The sequence below is a fragment of the Zootoca vivipara genome, chromosome 4, assembly GCF_963506605.1.
Source record: "Zootoca vivipara chromosome 4, rZooViv1.1, whole genome shotgun sequence".
Classification (NCBI taxonomy): Eukaryota; Metazoa; Chordata; class Lepidosauria; order Squamata; family Lacertidae; genus Zootoca; species Zootoca vivipara.
Window position 1 is genome coordinate 51,301,654 of NC_083279.1, and position 21,192 is coordinate 51,322,845.

A 21,192-nucleotide genomic window follows, 5' to 3' on the forward strand; every position below is an offset into this window, starting at 1 on the left:
GATGTAATATTTCATTTCTCAAACAAATCACCAATTCTACTTTAGGTTCCTTAATTAATTCACCACAGAATCAAAGTAGTACAATATCTAGAAGACTCCAAAGCACCCCAATTTCTGCATTCATAGAAAGTAAAGTGAGATATTATTAATCTGGGTAATGATGAATGAATTTGATTTTCTTATGGTTTCATTTCCCACCCCCACCCCCAAAGAAAATCCCAATCATATTCATGTTGACTTGGACACAAGTCCTACTGACTTCACCATGAGATTTACTTCCAAGGAAAAGCACCTAGTACCCACAGGATGAATGAAGAAAGTCCAAATACATTGTAGGAAAGAATTTTCAATCTCAGGAATTCTACACTGTTGGCAGCAGAGAGATCTAGTCTCCTTTGCATCTCACAGCCTGACTTCCATCACTCAGCTAAAAAGTTTTGAATAGGAAAGGAGCATCCATCTCCTCATAATACCATTTTAATTTTTCAAATGAAGTGACTTTTTGAATAACAAATTCTAGAAAACCTACACAGAACTGCTTTCCATATACATCTGATTTGCCTGTGACTGGAAAGACTTGACTTTACAAGGAGGGGGCCCACTGACGGACTTTCCATTAACCCTATGTGGGGAAAAATCAGGAACACTCTGAACTTGAAGCATGTGAAGATAGTGCCAACTATTACCAGAGAGCATGGCAATTTGATCTCACAGACTTCAGGAGAAATGTTCTACTCAACATTTCTTTGGTATCTAAGGTGATACAGGACTCACGATACAAAGTGGGAGGGGAACACAGGATGCAAATGCCAGTGCTTTGCCATCCCCACCTATGCTTACATTCAGCAAACTCACATGAAAAGTTCCCCAGCAGGATTCTTCCTATTCCTGACAGAGCCATGCTCCATGTCCTAGGCATGGAGGGTCCCATGTGCTAGGATCTAGGCATAACTAAGCAGATTTCAAAAAGGGCAGAAAGCAATTGTGCCTACAGTCCACATGATAAGCTTGTGACTTCTAAGAGACCTTTATATTATCAAGTAGAGTAAATCATTACAGCACAGGAGAACCAATGAGAACTCTTGATCTATGAAAGTCTAAGGACAGTATATCCTCTTTCGAGAATCTTAAGCGAAGGAAGTCATGAGCACCCTAGCACTACTGCTATCAGATGGCATCAACAACACCTTACTTTTGAGCATTTTAAGATGGTCAATCCAAGGTCAATCTCTAGCAGCTGAGTAGGGCCAATTATCGAACCATTACTGCTTGAAGATGTACATACCCCCCAGACACTTCTGCTACAAAGGGCAAAAAAACGTCATTTGAAACTCTGCCGTTTAAAGATGTCATGATTCAAGAATCATTTGTTCAATCTTCTAGATTTTATTAAAAATAATTGGTGTATGCCTAATTGATACACTACCAATTAAATTATAGCAAGTATGACTTTTTTGTGAACTGTACATGGGTGGTGAAAGACAAACACACAATGGAAGCTTCAGCAAAACCTTCGCTAAAATGGCGGCTGCCATTCCATAATTACCCCTGGCTCCCCACTTTTATTTCCACAAAGAAAACCTTTTCAGCAGGTAATATTTACAGATAATAATATATTTACAGTATTTCCCATATAGTTTAATTACAAAAGTGTAAAAGAGTATAGTACATTTTATCAACAGAATACAGTTATAAAACTCTCTGGTTACTGTATCTAAGCGCTTATATTGACTCAACTACAGCCCATTTTTCAAACCATCGGCTCCAAGAAATAGTGCTATATAAGAACCAATCAGAGCTAGAAGGGTAAATTATTTCTGTTGGAGGAGTGTACTTGGAGGAAGAATTTTCATTGAGACTGTAAAAATATACTTGCCAAAGAAGCTAACTCCACCCCAGTCTTTTGAACTCTCCAGTACTGCGTAGTCAATTCTGAAATCTAACTGCACAAATTCTGACTCATAAGTTCAAGGCACCTTTGATGCTTCTCCCTTTAAAGTCAGCAAATACACCATTAAGTTCTACAAGCGGGTCAGGGCTTGAGTTATAAAAATCAGCTGTGAGTGAAGTATCCAAGCATCCTTTTTTTGTTGCCTTTTTGCCTTAACCACTAATCAACTTAAAGGCAAACAAATATGTTCAGCTTTTCCTCTGCCCCCACCCTACCAACACATACACTCTGCTAATACCTTGCTTAGCAGACTGCAATTCCCTCCTCCATCTCATATTTGTGTAAGATGCTCAGATCAACTTGTCTATCCCTCACAAATACTAACTTCATCAAGCCAGCCACTAATTCTCCCTTAGGAAGGACAACAAAAGCAAGCCTTTTTCCCTATTCTACCCCGACAATTCGGGAAAACCTAGGGCAAAGCCTCCTTTATTCATAGGCAAGTCCAGTCCTTCCAGATGGTGCTGCAAGATCAAGCAGGGATTAGGAGCCTCTCTCTCTCTCTCTCTCTCTCTCTCTCTCTCTCTCTCTCTCTCTCTCTCTCTCTCTCTAAATGAGAGAAAAGTTAAGTCCACTGCCTCTTAATAAGTGGTAAGGACATTAAACTATGGAGAAAAAGCTCTCTTGCCATTTTCAGATTCTCATCTCTCTGCCAACAGAAGTAAGCAAGTGGATTTTTACAGCCCTCTGGCAATCATTTATTGAATTCACTGTCAAAATTTTACTGAAATCACAACCAGATTGATCTCTTGGCTAGGTAAGTAATGGAACGGCATCATTTAATTGTACCCCCCATTTCAGGACAATTTCAGCACGAGATAACAGTAACCGTGGGAGTAATTAAAACAACTCTTTTCAAACATGAGCATAGATAATTCTCCCAGTTTCTACAGTTAACCTACCAAACCAGTATTAACACAGAGCTAGTCAGGCATAGTAGATACAGATTCCAAAACAAGAGTGCAACACATCTTGACAGAACACAGAAGTAAATTAACTCATTTATTTTCTGCACCTATTTTAGGAAGCTATTAGTGTCCTAAGTGGGTCACTGTCACTTCTTCCAGTGATTTCTAAGGAATTTATCATGTGACATTTGGACTCATCTGTCTGAATATCATCTACCTTTTTAATCCAAGCCTGGGGACCGCTGTTGGATAACTGTTCTGATGACAAGACCTGTGCTCCAGTGCTTCCTGTAAAATGGCCTGGGATGGAATTCAGCTGAGCCCAGGCATCAATCTGCAACCATAAACGAACATAACAATATAATTAATTAGTAAGTTCTCAAATGCAGACATGCACTGTGGTAGCAACAGCCACTATATACTTTTACATGGTACATAGTAGAATCATAATCCATTTCAAATTAACTTAAAATTTGATGTTCTGAGAAAATTCCCACCGGCTAATGCCGCTTCAGCTACTGCTATGTTTTTGTGTGTGTGTGTCATTCTTTAACTGAGAAGAAAAGCCATTATTTTGCTCAGAATCATAGAATTGCAGAAACATGCAGCTGTCCCCATATGGGGATTGAACCTGCAGCACCACACTCTAACCAACTGAGCTATCCGCTATCCAGGTACTTCCTCAAAGAAAAGAAAAATCAACTCAAAAGCATTTTTCTTTGAAAACCACTTCATTTCAAAGTATTGGTAATCTAACTTGCAAATATAAAAGGAATTATAGCATCCTTTCAATGTTTGGAAGTCTAAGTTTAGAAAGTACAAAAGCTAACTCGGTTGTTTCTAGTCCACATTCTACCCAGAATTATGATGAGTTCAGACTAAACTTCAAAGTATAAGGAATTTGAAAATTAATATTGCCACTAGTATATGAAACAGTAAAACGATTTCAGAAAACACAGCAGGTTGGATCCAGACCTGTCCTTCTATGTATTGGAAGGCGCCTTCTGTTCACGGAAGGGACTGAGATCCATCAAAGGTTCCTCCACCTGTGTATGAGCAGGGAGAGGCGATTTTTGCCAATTTCCCCACTGCAGCCCCCAGGGCCACCTCCCACGCTGTTCTAGAGAGCCCCACAACCCATCAGAGTTGCTTTTGAGGGGGCGCAGAGGGTTGCAGGGGGAATGGGTAAAAACGGCCCCCTTCCTCCAGCACAGCATCTCATGGGTTGCGTTCTGCCCACAGGTAGTCTGGCTCCAACCCAACATGTCTTCAACTTTCCCTTTCCGGGGAGATCAACAAGAAAGAAACTGCAACCTACCCGTTCCTGTGCACGATTTAACAAACACATTGCCTCCATGTCAAATGTATTTTCCGTAAGCCTCTTTTGGGCTATGGTCCGCTCAGTCAGTGCTGACGAGATGTCCACAGGCTAAAAAATAATAAAGGTATCATCTGTTTTGGAGATATCCAGAGCCAAGGCAATGCATCCTTCACAGAGGGCATTAAAAATTATGTAGAAAGCAGTTCCCAAAATTTGAACACTTGCATGACCAAGAAACAGAAACTAGAAGTGAATATATAGGGAAAAGGCAGTGGGCTTTATCCTTTTTGAATTACTGAAAATAGGACTATAATTCAGATGGACACACAAATGACTTCTGCACATATAGAGGGTCTTCCTCCCCGCACCCCACTCCCTTGACAGCTACAGGCATGGTTTGGCAAGCCAGTTTTGAACAGAGAGAGCTTCAAAAACAGTTTGAAACACAGCACAAGGAACAGTGCTGAGGCTAAATCAGAATCTCCTCTGCCCGTACACCAATCCTTTAAATATGCCTCTGCATGTTCTCTGGATTGCAGTCTAAATTCTACAGATTGCTTTTCAAAGAGTGCCAGTAGCTCTTATTTCTTTCAGGGGAACATATTTGTATGTTTCATCAAACATTTTTAGAAAATCTGATTCTGTGTTTGCCATCTGTTCTGTTTATGATTTTATAACTTTATGATGTTTTTATTAAACACAACCATGATTTTTTAAGTGAGCTGTAGATTCTAAATACTCATGTACCTATAAGGTAATGAATAGGTATCCATGTGTTAAGATCTTTCTAATTTTTACCTCCAGATTGGCTGGGTTGGGGAACACATCATCCTTGTTCTCATCCTTGTTCTTTTCAACTGGAACCCATTCTCCATACGCACTATCTGATTCTTTTTTCCGGTGTTGAGATCCAGAAGAGACAGGAAACTCCTTCGTCAAAGTAACCTGATTTTTCGGAGCTGCCGGTTTTATAGTAGGAGTCTTAAAGGGGGGGAGAGAGTATTATAATCATGAGTATTTATTTCTAAGATTTCTTATAAGATTCAATCATCTTGAGGTCCCAGGAAGGTAACAACAATAGAATGCTGTTGTTGGTATCCATCTGCCTCAAGAACATACAATTAAAAAACAGCTAAAACTCTTGCAATTATAAAACAAGTAAAGCTGCTCCAAAAGGAGGCCTCTATACTTAACACACAAATGTAGGATGGTGTGGAAACAGGGATACAACATCATGGATGTGGCTCGAAGCACCAAACAATGTCTGTTGCCAAAGAACTGCCCTACACATCAGTAAACATGTGAATAGCACTAACGAAAAATGCTTGTGCATTCAATGCTAATTAGATAGATAGATGTTTAAACAGGATTAACTACTGCAGTCAAACATTTTTCGAAAGTTATTGAACATGGTTATTAATTTTAAACATTAAAGCACGATCAGTTGCTCTTACATTAATTGTGAGAAATATTTTTTATAATAAACCAATTATTCCTGAATCTCATTTGTCACAATTATTTTCTATAAAATTATCAAATAAAGACTTTTCATGCTGCATTTTTGCAGTACTCACAGTTAAGTTGAAGAAAATAGGTTTGGGCTCATTGAGTTTAAAGGGATGGTTGATAAAAGGATGCTCTTCCTCCTCTTCGTCAGACACATGAGGCTTGTTCACAATAATATCATCTTCCTGGCTTTGTGCAATCTTCTTGCATTTCTTTAAAAAAATTACCACAATAATAGGAATGAGGCAAAGGTTGAGCAGCTAAATCTATATAACGTCAGTTACCAAATACTGAAAATTACGGGAATCAAAGACTTTGACTGCTTGGTAACAGCACCATACTCAAGACCAGGCCTGGAGAGGATATCCATTATACCTGCAAGACCATAGTCCTAATACAACAGATGCTACTGAGATGCCATCTGGCTTGCTTCCAATATAAATGGATGTATCTTATACCACATAAAGACTAATTCAGTTTTACTATGCCCATCACTAAACTGAAATAGTGTCATATGCCAAAGGCAAAGCAAGAAAGCTCCTACCATGTGGTCTACCTCTCACCTGAAATACCTGTGACACAGAAACGCTGCTCAAAGTGAAAAGCAAGCAGTTTATTGCCCTTGCTTCCTGGAGGATAAAAAGATCAGTACACGATTGGGCAGAAAGCAGAAGAGACCTCTTATGGGTGAGAAGCCAGAAATCTGAAAACCTGGGCGGAAAATAAACTGTAACTAAGATCCACCAAAAGGAGGTACAGTCGTACCTCGGAAGTTGAACAGAATCTGTTCTGGAAGTCCGTTTGGCTTCCAAAACGTTCACCTTCCAAAGCACGGCTTCCTATTGGGTGCAGGAAGCCGCAGAAGCCCCATCCGAAAGAATGTTAGAAAACCGGAACAATCGCTTCCCGTTTTCAATTGTTTGGGAGCCAAAACGTTCGACTCCCAAAGCGTTCAGGAGCAGAGGTACAACTACCGTACATATGACATTTGGGTATATCTGCAGTTTCTGTTTCTATAAAACAAAGGCATTTATAGTTTTAAATTTCCTAAATATGCAAAATGCTATGATTTTATATTCTAAGTTATGTGAGACATTTATGTGGTAAATAATAAGCAGTTGTTTATTATTATTATTATTATTATTATTATTCAATTTATTAATCATTTACCACCTAAAGAATCGCCAAGCAACCTACCATTTTAAGAGCATAAAAAACAACATAAAATCAGGAAAAAAGAATACATTGCAATAAAAACCTTACAACATATAAAACCAACCCAATAAAGCAGCAGCAAAAGCATACCATTAGTAGATAGCAAAAATAAACATAATCTATCAAATGCCTTGAAGATGCTTACATTGACAAGGAAATATAATGTCAATGTCCCCCAAAACATACTGAAATGATGTAGTTTTTCGCCACAGCTTGAAAAGTTCCAGACATGTTTTATCTCTACCCCACATCCCTCATTAAGTTATCTAGAAATCCTGCCATTTTAAAACAGATTTTAGTATCTTACTGGATAAATGCTGCATTTTGTATTGAAATAGTAATAGTTGCAAGTTTCATTTGATTCTCTTACCTCAGTGAGTTCCAATATTGTCTCTTTTGCAGACTTTTGTGCAACCTTTTCTTCCTTCTTTTCTGGAGTAACAACAGGCATCAGGCTTGGCGGTAAAGGAACACCAGCCTTCGCACACATGGCAGCTGCATTTGCTTTAGCTATTTCAAGTAGCTGTGCCTTGTCTACAAAAGTAACAATTTATTTATTACTTCGTACCATGTCCATTCTCAGGATGAATTCCTACACTGCACTTGGAATTCTAGAACTGCACTTAGAACTTGGAAATATGCCTGGCTCCTATTCTAAAGAACACTAAAGTAATGGAAGATTCAGCTCTAAAAGTGTTTCCTCTCCTATCTCTGAAACCAATTCAGACAAACTCACAGAATAGATCACTTTGCACAATCAGCTATCTTAAAATAGGAATGGAGAACCTATCGTTTTCCAGATGTTGTTGGACCACGACTTTCATCATCCCCGAGTCATGGCTGATGGGAGCTGAGGATTCACTGCCACTGAGCAGCCCCCTGTACCACCTGACAGGATGTGAGAGGTAAGGTGACAGTGAGAGCCCTGGACTGGCAGCAGGTGCCAAGTATGTGTGCATCGGCACATGCTGCCACCACCAACCCAGTGCTTTCCCTGCCCCCTTCCAGTCCTAGTGAGCGGCGGCCCTGCAAGCAGGGCGAGGGTAAAGCATCAGCTGTAAAAATTTCCAACAGCATTTGAAGGGCCAGAGATTCTCCATCCATGTTTTAAAACACCAAAAGTTATTTCTCATTTCTTCAGCATGGGCATAAAAATTATCTACAATAACACGTATGTAGGTTTTGGTTTGTGAAATATACTGACACTGGAAAATATCCAACATCGTACCAGCAGATGAAACAGGACTTCCCGTTCCTCTACTGCGAAGGGTCCCCCAAGCTTCCAGAGCAGATTTTGAAGCTGTGCAGGGAGATGCAAGGAGAGAGCAGGAAAGAGAAGCCTGATACGTGTGAGCGGAATTCTGTTGCACAAGCAGGCTGCCACTTTTGGAATGTCCCTCTTTAACAACACTTAAAAGAAATTGTTTTAAAATAAAGGAATCTTCTAAAACCCCGAGAAATTAAGAGATACCAATTTATGTTCATAACATTATCTATGTAACAAATTGCTAAATATTAATTACCTAAGTCAGTCAGACGCTTAGGTGACCTGCTTGAAGTTCTGGATCTTCGATGATCAGGTGATTTACTGGTGCTCCGTCTTCTCCCTGTGGATCTAGAGCATCTTAGACGAACAGGTGTTCGACTTCGAGATCGTAATCTGAGGGGTATTCTGTAGCTGTCTCTTGAATCAGACCTCCTCCTCCTCCTGTCAATAGACCTTGACCGGTTTCGCCGAGCTCTCCTACGCCTCTCCCTGGATAAAGACCTTTGTCTCGACACAGATCTTGATCTAGTCCTCCTCCATCGTCTTGAACATGATCGGGAGCGAGATCGGGAACGTGTTTGAGAGCGATGGTCAGATTTTGATCTTGAAGACCTCTTCCGTGTTGCTGATCGAGAACGGTTTTTTCTAGATCGTGATTCTGTTCTATGCCTACGAGATGGTTCAGAGGACTTGGAGCCTTTACTCCTTGATCTTCGCAAAGGGTCTTTCTCTCCCGTTTTTTCCAAAGATTTAGACCTAGATTTAGATTTATGATATTCAGGAGACTTGGTGTGATTAGGTGCTTCCACAGATTCAGTTCCCTCTGTTTTTTCAAGTGATTTGGACTTTGATCTAGATTTGGAGCGTTTTCTTCCTGAAACATCTGAAGAGTCTTTATCTTTTCTTCTTTCAGATGATTTGGATCTGGACTTTGATTTAGACTTAGATTTTCTGTGTCTGGATTTTAGGGAGGGGTCTTCTTTTTCAGTAGATTTTGTTCTACATTTATTATCAACCGACTTGGATCGTCTCCTTTTTGATCTTGATGAAGTTTCTAAGTTTTCAGCTGATTTGGATCTAGATTTGCGATTATCAGAAGACCTAGACCGTCTCCTTTTTGCCCTAATGGAAGTATCTCTTTTATCAACAGATCTGGATCTAGATTTGCGATTATCAGAAGACCTGGACCGTCTCCTTTTCCCCCTGAATGAAGTCTCTCTTTTATCAACAGATTTAGATCTAGATTTGCGATCAGAAGACACAGACTTTCTTCGCCTTGTCCTCAATGAACTCTCCCTTTTGTCAACAGATTTAGATCTAGATTTGCGATCAGAGGATCTGGACCGCCTTCGCCTTACTCTCAATGAAGTGTCCCTTTTGTCGACTGATCTGGATCTACTTTTGCGATTATCAGAGGATCGGGACCGCCTTCGCCTTACCCTCACAGAACTCTCCCTTCTTTCATTTGATCTGGATCTAGATTTACGATCAGAGGACCGAGACCGCCTTCGCCTTGTCCTCACTGAAATTTCCCTTCTGTCAACTGATCTTGATCTAGATTTGCGAACATCAGGCGACCTGGACCGTCTCCGCCTTGACCTCACTGAAGTTTTTCTTTTGTCATCAGCTGATCTGGATCTAGACTTATGGCGATCAGAGGATATGGACTTTCTTCTCCTTGTTCTTACTGAAGACTCTCTTCTGTCAACAGATTTGGATCTGGATTTGCAATGATCTGAGGACCGAGACCGCCTCCTCCTTGTCCTCACTGAAGTATCTCTTTTGTCAGTTGATCGTGATCTGGATTTGCGACGATCAGAAGATCTAGACTGCCTCCGCCTTGATCTTATCAAAGAATCTCTTTTGTCAACTGATCTGGATCTAGACTTGTGATTATCAGATGACCGTGACAATCTTCGCCGCCTTCTGACCGATTCTCTCCTGTCAACTGATCTGGATCTAGACTTGTGACGATCAGAAGATCTGGACCGTCTTCGCCTTGACCTTACAGAAGTTTCTCTCTTGTCAATAGACTTTGATCGAGATTTAAGCCGATCAGAAGTCCGTGAACGTCTCCGTCTAGACCTTGCTGAAGATTCTTTGCTCTCTTTTTTGTCAGAAGATTTTGATCTAGATTTATGACGTGAGGTAGAATCCTTTTTTCTCGAACGAGAATCAGTTTTACTTCTAGAACGTGCTCTTCTTGATGCTACCTGTCTAGAGGTGGAACGTGATCTAGATTTTTTTTTACGTTTTTTAGACTTAGAAGTAGATTTTGATCGACTCCTTTTTGCTTTTTTCCCACTCTTACTTTTATCTTTACTTTTGCTGCTTACTTTTTCACTTTTCTTGTCTTTTAAAATATTTTCTTCCTTATCCTTCATTATATCAGAAGACTTTGGAGCGGTGTCTGAATCCTGATCCTTCAAAGAATCACGTAGAGTTATTTCCAATTCCTTCTCCTTGGCCGTTTGCAAAGGTTCAAGAGACACTTCTGAATCTTTCAACAATTGTTGGTTTGATTTCAGGTTTTCTGCTGCTGCACTTACAGATTTTATAGCTACTTTTAAACCTTGTTCCTCCAAAGAGACTTGTGTCATTCCATCTAAGTCTTTTTCCTTTGGCTTGTGGAAAGGCTCTGAAGTTGCTTCTAAAGTTTTCACCTCCACAGTGAATTGTGGAATAGTTTCTGAATTCTTAGCTTGTTGTTCTGTAGTTGACTCCAGATCAATCACCTCTGCCATGCATATCTCTTTGGAATTTTGTTCTGTAATGTCTATGTTCTCTGCAGTCATAGGAGCTGGTACTGAATCTTTTGTACTAAGAACATGGGCAGATTCTAAAGATGCTTCAGAGATCTTTTTTTCTGACAACAAAATAGGAGTTGAATTTCTTTCCAAATCCTGAGTCCCCAAAGCTAACACAGATTTTGAAATTCCTTCAAAATCCATTTGCTTCTCTTTTCCCATTGTTGTCTGGGCAACTTGCAGATCTTTTACTTTCCCTATAGAATCGCATTTAGTGGTTGCTTCAAAATCTTCAGGTTCTTTTGAGTGTACAGATTCTGAAGCAACCTTAGATTTTAAAAAGGATTCAGTGTCTTTCAACTCTACTATATTCATAAGCCCTGCATTTGCCTCAGAACTCTTGCCATCCACAATAGATGCCATTTCTACAGTAGGTTTAGAGTTGTTTTCTGTACGTACTAAAGCTGTTCTTGAACATGTTTCATCAAAACGCATTTGTAATTCTAGTTGTTTTTCTGAATCATTTGCTCTTTCTGTAGCCAAAGATGATATTGTAGCTCCTGAACTTTTCTCTTCCACAATACTTGAAAATTGGGGGGTAGTTTTTGAAACATGCAGCACTTCTTCACATGTGCTACTTCCTTCCAAATCACTTGCCTCCATAGTGCACAGGGATTGTGGAGGAGTTTCTAAGTAGGTTTTTTCCTGAGCATGTTTAGATTTTGCAATAGTTTCTAAATCTTCCTTATTGACCAAACCTACAACTGCTGAAGTTGTTTCTGAATGTTTCTCTTCCATCACACTTTCAGATTCTGGAGCAGCTTTGTACTGATGTGTCTCAAGGGCATATTCTGTTTCTGAAGCCGATTCTAAATATTTTACTTCCAAAGTACTTTCTGCTTTGCTATGTATCTGAGAGTCTATTATTTCCAGTACTTCTGTCTCTGTAATTGTACCGGAAGAATCTGAATTTGTTGTACCTAGATTTCTTGGAGTAATTTCCAGTTCTCGGGTTCCTGTAGAGTCAACTAGTTTTAATACAGAGACTGATTCTGAAGACTTCAATTCTGGTGTATTTAGCTGTGCTGCAGTAGCTACTGAATTTTTTATTTCCAATACTGTTTCATAATTTAGAGCTTTTCCTAAATCTTTGGTTTCTGCTTCAGGTATGGATATAGATTCTACAGCACCATCTGAATCCCTCAACTGTGGCACACAGAGTTTAGAGGTGGTTTCAAACTGCATAGCTGCTTCTGAATTTTCCATCCCTCTTGTAGCTAAAGTACTGGAGCTTGCTCCCGAATCTTTGACATCCAACATAAACAGAGACTGAGTTTTGTCACTATCCTTTCTTTCTGAAACAGTTGCAGATTCAGAAATTGATTCAGAATATTTTACTGCCAATTTTGTGTCTGGTTTTAGAACTCCAGAATCCTTCTGTTCTGCTTTATCTGCAGTTGTCAACGTGCCTTCTGAAATATGTGCACCCAAAACTGGTTTACATCTTTCAAAGGTTTCTGAACCAGTCACATCAGCTTTGGGAGTAGATGTGAGCACATAATTCATCTCTTTTTTGTCCAAAAATGCTAGATTTGTTTCCACCTTCTGACTTGTTTCTAAATCTTTCACACCTGTTATGCGAATGGGTTCAAATGTATCTTTCAGTACATGCACAGACTCAGATGATGCCTTCAATTTTTCTATATCCACCATTTCAATTGTTTTAGCCACTTTTAATACTTTATCATCAGTTCCATGGAGAAAGCTGGGAGTTGCTTTTATATCTAACACATCGGGGGCAAACAAAGTTGCTAGAGCCATTTCTGGTTTTTTTACTTCAAATTCTTCAGTATCAATCACACATATGGTTTCTGAATCTGCTTCCAAATCTGGACCTGCCAGTGCTTCACTTCTGGGTTCTGCATCTGGCACTTGCAATACTGGTGTGCACTGTGACTCTAATAACATTTCATTATGGTGGGGAGGTTCTGAAGCAATTTCCAAAATTTCTGATCCTACCAACAATTTACGTTTTGGAGGATCATTTGCAATTTCTACACCTGCATGAACAGTAGATTCTAAATCAGCTTCCAGGTCTATGATTGTAGATTCTGAAGCTGTTTTTGAATCTTTTGCTTGAATCAAATAGAAAGGTGTTAGGGTGGTCTTTGAAAATGTTTCTGTCACATGCATAGATTCTGGACTATGTTCCAAATCTATTACTTTGTTAATCTCATCAGATTCTAGAACTATAATCTTCTCTTTCTCTGATACACAGAGAGATTCTGGAGCCATAAATCCTCTTGATTCTGTCCTTTCTTCCACTTTCTGGAGTTGTTCTAGCTTTTGCTCTGCATGAGAATCAGGAATTGATGGCAAATTCTTCAATGCTAAGGGTTCCTTAGGACTGCTCACATTCACCACAGTTGTTTCTTTTAATTCTTGTCTCACTGCTACATCCTCCAGTTCTGGAATTCCTTCTGAACTTACTATATCCATTTCTTTCAGAGATTTTGAAATGAGTAATGAGCCTTCACTCTCAGCATGCAGCTTATTGTCAGATATCCCTACAGCTACTTCTTTAGTTACTTTCTGATATCTTGGTAAAGTTTTCAAATCAGCTGTCTCAGCACCATTCTGATTTTTCTCCATGTGTGCTATAGCATCAGAAGGCTTCACCTGCATTCGGGGCACAGGATGAGATTCAGTTTCACTGCTTTTGCTTTTGGCCACAGTTTCAGATGCTACAGGAATCTCAGAATACTTTCCAGGTGGCACTGAAGTTACTTCCACATTTTTCACATCTCTGTCCAGTGGTTTTAATTTTTTACGTAAATCATTCAACTCAACTATTGTTTCAGGATCTACAGCTTTAATGCCTTTGATTTCCCCAGTTTGTAATGCTTCAAATTTGTTTGCATCCACCATGTGCAGTGACTCAGGAACATTTCCTGAACTTTTCAACTTCATCATAATCTCAGATTCTGTATCATGTTCTAGGCTCTGTTCTGAATAATTTGCAAATATCATATGCAGCGAATCTGAAGTAGCATCCATCTCTCTCTCCCCTTGCTCTTCTTCTGTCTCTAGACTAGTTTCTAAATCTTTTCTCTGAGTTACTGCCTCAAGTTGCAAAATGTCTTTTGCACTTTTCATTTCTTTTGTGCATTGAGATTCTGAAATGCTGACCAAATTTTTCACAGTCATTAATGATTCTGGAACTTTTCCAAAATCCTTTACATTCCCCACAGTATTACTTTCTCTTACATCCTCATATTTTGAAGCTTCCAGATTATGTGTTTTTACTATCTCTGGAGCCATTTCTAAATCATTAATATTTAGAACAGTTTCAGATTGTGAAATGCTTTCAGGAACTTGTACATCAATCACTGCCTCAGAATCTTCAGTAATTCCTGACTCTCCTCTCTTCCCTACCACAGTTTCTGGGGGAGTTTCCAAATAATTCACTTGCCTATCTCCCTCAAATTCTGGACAACGATCTAGATTCTTCACACCCTTCATTCTAAGAAGTTCTGGCACAGCAATCCACTTTTTCATTTCTGTTATACGTTTAGATTTTGCTTGTGAGCATCTAATGTCCATCTCCCCAACTTCCATAGTCCTCACTTTTGAAGTTGAATCTGTGCTTTTCATGTCCTCTAATTCTGGTGCATCTTTTGCATCTGCTACAGTTTGCAAAAGTATTTGATGTTTTTCTGCATCATTCAACATTGTCTTGACTGGCGAAGCTTGAGCTGCTCCTAATTCTTTCACCCCTGCCCTTGTCTCAACATCAGGGGTTGCTGCTGTGCATTTCTGGGCATCCAACTCTGTAATTATTTTTAATTCTTCTCGATGATGCTTCAGTTTAGTTCCTAGAGCTGGTTCAAAATATTTTTCAGAGACTGTATGCAGAGATTCTGAAGCTGCTTCCAAGTCTTTCAACACTGCTGTTGACTCAAACTGTTGACTCAGTTGCAGATCTTTCACTGTGACGATGCTCTCAGAGTCATGTAGCAAATCCTCTTTCATATCCATAAAGGTAGCCTGATTGGGGCTTATTTCAGAAGCTTTCACTTTTGCTGTATTCAAAAATTCTGAAGTGGCTTCAAAATCTTTTCCTACCACCATAGCCAAAAAACCCAGAGTTGTCACTGAATCTTTGGCTTCTGCAGCTGCCTCTGAGGGAAGGTTGGCGAAATTACAGCTAGCAGTTTCAAATGAAGTTGCTGCTGCTTGTTTCAACATTTCAGGATTGATAGTTTCTGAGACAGAGTCCAAATCTTTTACCTCCATTGTGTCAGATGAACTTGTTTCCAAATATTCCAGTTGTACTACTACAGACTTTGGACTGCTTTCAGGAGCACTTGTTTCTTCCATAGCCTCCAATGTCAAACTACCTTCAGACTGTTCATATTCTTTTATGCTAGCCACTCTACCTTCAACATCAGCAATATTTAAAGATTCATTCCCTATGCACAAATTCAAAGCTACGTTGGTAGGCTGGTAGGTGTTATTTTCCAATTCTCTCTCATTTGTAAGCTTGACTTCATTGAGCTCTTGAATATTGAGCTCTTGAATATTGGCTAAAGCAGAATCTCTAGTTGTATCCAGTTTGCTGCTAACGGAATTATTTGCATCATGTGAATTTGACGTGGCCAAATTAAGGTTTTCATATACAGTTTTTTCCAGAAGCCACCCAGAAGTCTGTTTCGAAGGAGATACAGACTGTAGATCTATATCTTCTGTACTTGGTATGGAGCTCGAGCTTTCTGATTTTGAATGAGAAATGGACTGCGTATCTCCACATTCTTTATGCTGCTCATTTAGTTTTGATTCCTTGGATTGCTTTTTATACTTTTTCTCCTTCTTTTCCTTCTTCCTTTTCTTCTTCTTCTTCTTATCTTTGTGTTTCTTATCCTTCTTAGACTTTTTCCTTGGAATTTCATCTTCTACTTCTTCAGATAAGCCTCTTTTAGTAGAGTGAGATTTATTTCTCACTGTATCCTCGCCACCATCTAATAAAAGAAAAACATTTGTGTTAAAATTAAAAATCAGAAGCCAGATTTCAGAAGACAGAGCAAGAAACTCCCGACATTTTTGCTGTAGCTATAATCTGAAAAATTATGTTGCATGTACAAACTAGATCCTTTTTGATCAAACGGAGAAAATACTTACGGTACTACAAAATTATAGCTTTAAATCAAGGTGCTCAAGCAAGATTACCTGTCTCCATGCCCGCTGATTCCTGCATTTCAAGTATAGCTAACACAGGGGAGAATCCCAATAAATAAAAATGCATATTCAACTACATTTAGAACAGGTGACTGGCATAGTCAAAGTTGGCAGCATCAATCACCTCAATTGTACTCGACACACAGTATGAATAGAATAGTGATCTAAAGGCCCAAAAAGATGCCCAAACAAATGAGGAGGAACCATTTCTCCCCCAATTTTTCCAGGTCTTCACATCTCTAGTGGCATATCATACGTTGGATTTGGGAAACAGTCCAGCACTAGAATCTACATATACAATTTCTAATTAAGCACAGAATGAACATGCACGTTGTCCTTGCTCAACTGGAATTTTCTTTTTTAGATATAAACAGTGGGAGGTATCCAGAAAAGTAGTTCCATTAGCACAAGGACACCTAGCTCTGCAACAGCCTCTCCCTTAAATCTGTCCTGGGGGTTTCCCCTAACCCTACAGGACAGTTTTTTGAGAGGTAAAGGAGAAAAATCAGTTAAAATTCCCTTATCCCTTCCTCTGGTAATAGGGTCTCATTAGAAGAGTTCCATTCATGAGATTCTGGATCCAATCCTTTATTACTATTTATTCTTAATTGCACAGCACCATTAGTATGCATGGCGGTTTACAGAATATAAGAGAACAGGTTGCTGTACAAAGGTACATCTATGTCAAACTAAGGATGGATGCCACAAGCAAAAGCCTGCAAAAGCTAATACTGTACTCTTCTTCACTCTGCACCTACTTAATGCATAAATGAGGTGCTTTTCATTGCCCATGTGATACAAGTGTAACATCTCTTGGATTACAAATTTCACTACATTAAAAAAAACTTCAGGTTTCCAAAAATTAGATGTAACTATCTATGAAATAAAGAACCTCCTTGACCTGGGTACAAATAGAAAATATTTTCAAATTTGCCTTCTTGAACTGTCAGGGCCTGGATTCGTATGGGATACTACAGAGGCTTATTCAAGAGGTTATTATTAATAAATGAGCTTATAAGAAATGGAAAAATAAAACAAATACAAGAATTGATCTTTAAAGAAGAGAATATGAAAGCACAACATAACACAACTCTTGGTAAACAAAATATATTATAACTTAAGATAACCAATAATGTACTGGTCTGGATGAAGAAATCTGCTCACAGAAAGGGGTGGATGGAAAGTGACTCCCTGTTCCATCTTCTCCCATGCGTGCCCCAGGCCCTCAAAAAGGCTCGCCTGAGGCAAAGGGGACCCTGTTGAATGAGACAGGCTATGGCATAAAGGGCTGACGAGGAAGAGGAAGATAGCAGAAAACTGGGCCAAGGAACTTTCTGTGGTGGTGCTTCTATCAACTTTTTGTGAGGATCAATTTTCCCTAAAGCAACATTTTTGAGAGTTTCGAAGGACTGGAAATGGCAGGGAAAGCACCTTCCTCTCACACTCTTCAACGATCTCTCTAGATCCAACCCCTTTAGAATAAAAGCTTGAATTTTCCTGCACCCGTCATACATGACATCAGCCACAGGAAATGTGGGCATGGTTTGGCCCAAATGTAAGGTCAAGGCAAATACGGTCCAGATCTTCTGATCATCACAAGTCTAGATCCAGATCAGTTGACAGGAGACTAAATGAATTTGGCAATTACAACTCAATCCTAAATCTGTTTGCTTACAAATAAATCCCAGTAATTTCAATATGCTTTACTCCCTAGTGTGCATACTTAGAGAGCTGCAGCCGTAATTTAACATTTACATGAAAATACTTTACAGTATATATACTTGTTCTAGCTAGTTTTACACATTACATCGATACACTGTTAGTTTTCCCAAATGTTAAAGATCTAAATAACTTAACTCATTTTTGGAAAGCAGAATACTTTGAAAGACATAACTGTAAAACTGCCCAAACCACCAAAAACAGGCTTCCTCAAACTCGGCCCTCCAGACGTTTTTTGCCTACAACTCCCATGATCCCTAGCTAGCAGGACCAGTGGAATTGTAGTCTCAATTCCCCTCCAGATGTTTTTGGCCTAAACTCCCATGATTCCTAGCTAGCAGGACCAGTGGTCTCGGATGATGGGAATTGTAGTCTCAATTCCCCTCCAGATGTTTTTGGCCTACAACTCCCATGATCCCTAGCTAGTAGGACAGTGGTCAGGGATGATGTGAATTGTCGTCTCAAAACATCTGGAGGGCCGAGTTTGAGGAAGCCTGACCAAAAAGCACAGATGGCACAAATAACATTTTTAAGAGTTTTCTGTTAAAATAAAAATAAAATTGAAGGCAACATAGTGCAAACAGACTTCCCCTCTTCCTCTGCTCCCGCTGAGGTTCCCCATTCCCCCCAGAGGATCCCACAATCCTATAGAGCAGATGCATTCACATGAGGGACTGCTAGGGAGACAGAATTTGAAGGGGAAGTCCCACAGTGGTGGCAGAATTTGTTCCACTGGAGGATGTAGAGCAGACATCTCCAAACTGCGGCCCTCCAGATGTTTTGGCCTACAACTCCCATGATCCCTAGCTAACAAGACCAGTGGTCAGAGATGATGGGAATTGTAGTCCAAAACATCTGGAGGGCCGAAGTTTGGGGATGCCTGATGTAGAGCATTGGATTTCAACCTGAAGGTGCACATTGAAAGGAAATTATATACAAGGGTTAAAATATTTTTTATGTACCTGGTTTGTACTGTGACTCTGCACCCAACACTTCTGATAGTACTTGTTCTATCTTCTGCACTAGTGGATCATTCTGAAGATTCCCAATAGACGTAATTGTATCATCTGAAGAGTTCACTTGCTCAGATGAGTTTATTTCACCATTGTGCTGACTTCCTAACTTTGCACTAATAAAGAAAAATATGCAGAATCTCAATATTAGGTATACATTAAAAATAAATGGCAATAATATAACACAAAAACATTCAATTAACATATAGAATTGGATGCAGACTTTCTCATTCATGAACAGAAAGGAATTTCAGTGTAATGTACAAACACAACTACCGTGTTTCCCCCTTTTTAAGACACCGTCTTATAACTTTTTTTCGTCAAAAAAACACACGGTGTCTTATTTTCAGGGGATGTCTTAAGGCTTGGTGATTTCAGCTTGCCTCCCTGCCACCCGGAACCAGGTGGAGCGCCCAGCAACACGGACGGAGTGCTCAGCAGCACCAGGAGGAGTGCCCCACCGTGCCGGGCGGCGGGGTGGCAGGCTTCCTTGGCAGGGCCAGGAAGAGACGAGGCCGCTGGCTCGGGCGCTCCTGAGTCCTGACCCCAGCCGCTTCCACACGGCAGCAGCAAAAGAGCCGTGCGGCCACATGGAGAGGCGAGCGCCCGAGTGGGAAACGCGCTCTCTGCAAAGCTCTGCACTCATTTCATCCGCCCGACGGGAAAGCGAAGTGGGGAAGAGAAAAAGAGCCGCTTCGGTTTTTTCTCTTTTTCTCTTCCCCACTTCGCTTTCCCGTCGGGCAGATGAAGTGAGTGCAGAGCATTGCAGAGCGCGCGTCTCCCACTCGGGCGCTCGCCTCTCCAAGCTCTGCACTCACTTCATCCGCCCGACGGGAAAGCGAAGTGGGGAAGAGAAAAAGAGAAAAAACCGAAGCCGCTCTTTTTCTCTTCCCCACTTCGCTTTCCCGTCGGGCGGATGAAGCGAGTGCAGAGCTTGGAGAGGCGAGCACCCGAGTGGGAGACGCGCGCTCTGCAAAGCTCTGCACTCACTTCATCCGCCCGACGGGAAAGCGAAGTGGGGAAGAGAAAAAGAGCCGCTTCGGTTTTTTCTCTTTTTCTCTTCCCCACTTCGCTTTCCCGTCGGGCGGATGAAGTGAGTGCAGAGCTTTGCAGAGAGCGCGTTTCCTGCTCGGGCGCTCGCCTCTCCATGTGGCCGCACGGCTCTTATGCTGCTGCCGTGTGGAAGCGGCTGGGGTCAGGACTCAGGAGCGCCCGAGCCAGCGGCCTCGTCTTTTCCTGGCCCTGCCAAGGAAGCCTGCCACCCCGCCGCCCGGCACGGTGGGGCACTCCTCCTGGTGCTGCTGAGTGCTCCGTCCGTGTTGCTGGGCGCTCCACCTGGGCGCTGCTGGGTGCTCCGCCCGGCGCTGCTGAGCGCTCCGCGCTGCAGCAGCCGGTTCCGGGTGGCATGGAGGCAAGCTGAAATCACTTCGAAAGGCGTTTTTAAACGCCATTTTCCCTCAGGGCTGACTTCACTAGGCGCGTGCTACAGGAGCCAGGAACAGCTGATTTCCCCGCTACAACTTATCTGTATCTCCGCGCTCTACTTCCTTGCTTTGCCCGCCGCTGCTGAGCGTTCCACGCTGCAGCAGCTGGTTCCAGGCCCCCAGCTGGCAGGCATGGAGGTATGTCTTATTTTCGGGGTATGTCTTATATTTCTCAAATGCTTAAAATGGCTGCCCTGGCTTACTTTTTGACTACGTATTAAAAAAGGGGAAACACGGTAGGAAGAGGAAGCTGGATGTGCCGCACAAGTGGCGTATTGCTATACACAATCATTCAAGGACAAAAAGCATATTGTTGTACAGTAGATGGCATGGGCATAGAAGTGTTTAGATATTGATACAATATTACTCCCTATGGAAGCCTTGTGGATACATACCCTTTCAACTAACTAACTTAGGTTAGATGTGGTGATTTAGAACAGGAAGGAAAACAGTTAACAATTAAAGATTAACATATTGCTTCATTAAAGTATCTTCTGTTTACTGTACTGATTTTTGGGTGCTAACGTATAAGGCTAGGTGACAGGCATCCTATTGGACATTTGGAATGGTTTTGAAAATTTTCAGGGCCTTGCACTGAGACGTGGTGCTGACCTTTAAAGCCCTAAACAGCCTCGGTCTAATATACCTAAAGGAGCGTCTCCACCCCCATCATTCTGTCCGGACACTGAGGTCCAGTGCTGAGGGCCTTCTGGCCAGGTTACAGGGAACGAGGCAGAGGGCCTTCTCGGTAGTGACACCCGCCCTGTGGAACACCCTCCCAGCAGATGTCAAAGAGAAAAACAACTACAGTGGTGCCTCGCTAGAC

General features: G+C 40.9%; 1 protein-coding gene across 4 annotated transcripts in view; it reads right to left on the reverse strand.

The window, feature by feature from the left end:
- Positions 1-21,192, reverse strand: part of SON (SON DNA and RNA binding protein) — a 36,499-nt gene that overhangs the window by 11,765 nt on the left and 3,542 nt on the right. For 3 of the 4 annotated variants that reach the window (XR_004692562.2, XR_009557479.1, XM_035114623.2), the window contains exons 2-8: positions 18,832-18,998; positions 8,425-15,933; positions 7,272-7,435; positions 5,755-5,898; positions 4,979-5,161; positions 4,178-4,288; positions 3,077-3,193 (exon numbers count right to left, since the gene is read on the reverse strand). Coding sequence is in view for 2 of the 4 variants with exons in the window: in XM_035114623.2 (XP_034970514.2) it covers positions 3,077-3,193; positions 4,178-4,288; positions 4,979-5,161; positions 5,755-5,898; positions 7,272-7,435; positions 8,425-15,933; positions 18,832-18,998 (8,395 nt within the window). In the remaining 2 variants the exon portion in view is untranslated. Of the gene's footprint in view, positions 1-3,056; positions 3,194-3,834; positions 3,906-4,177; positions 4,289-4,978; positions 5,162-5,754; positions 5,899-7,271; positions 7,436-8,424; positions 15,934-18,831; positions 18,999-21,192 lie in introns of those variants that run through there. The other variant, XM_035114625.2, reaches the window with a different exon arrangement.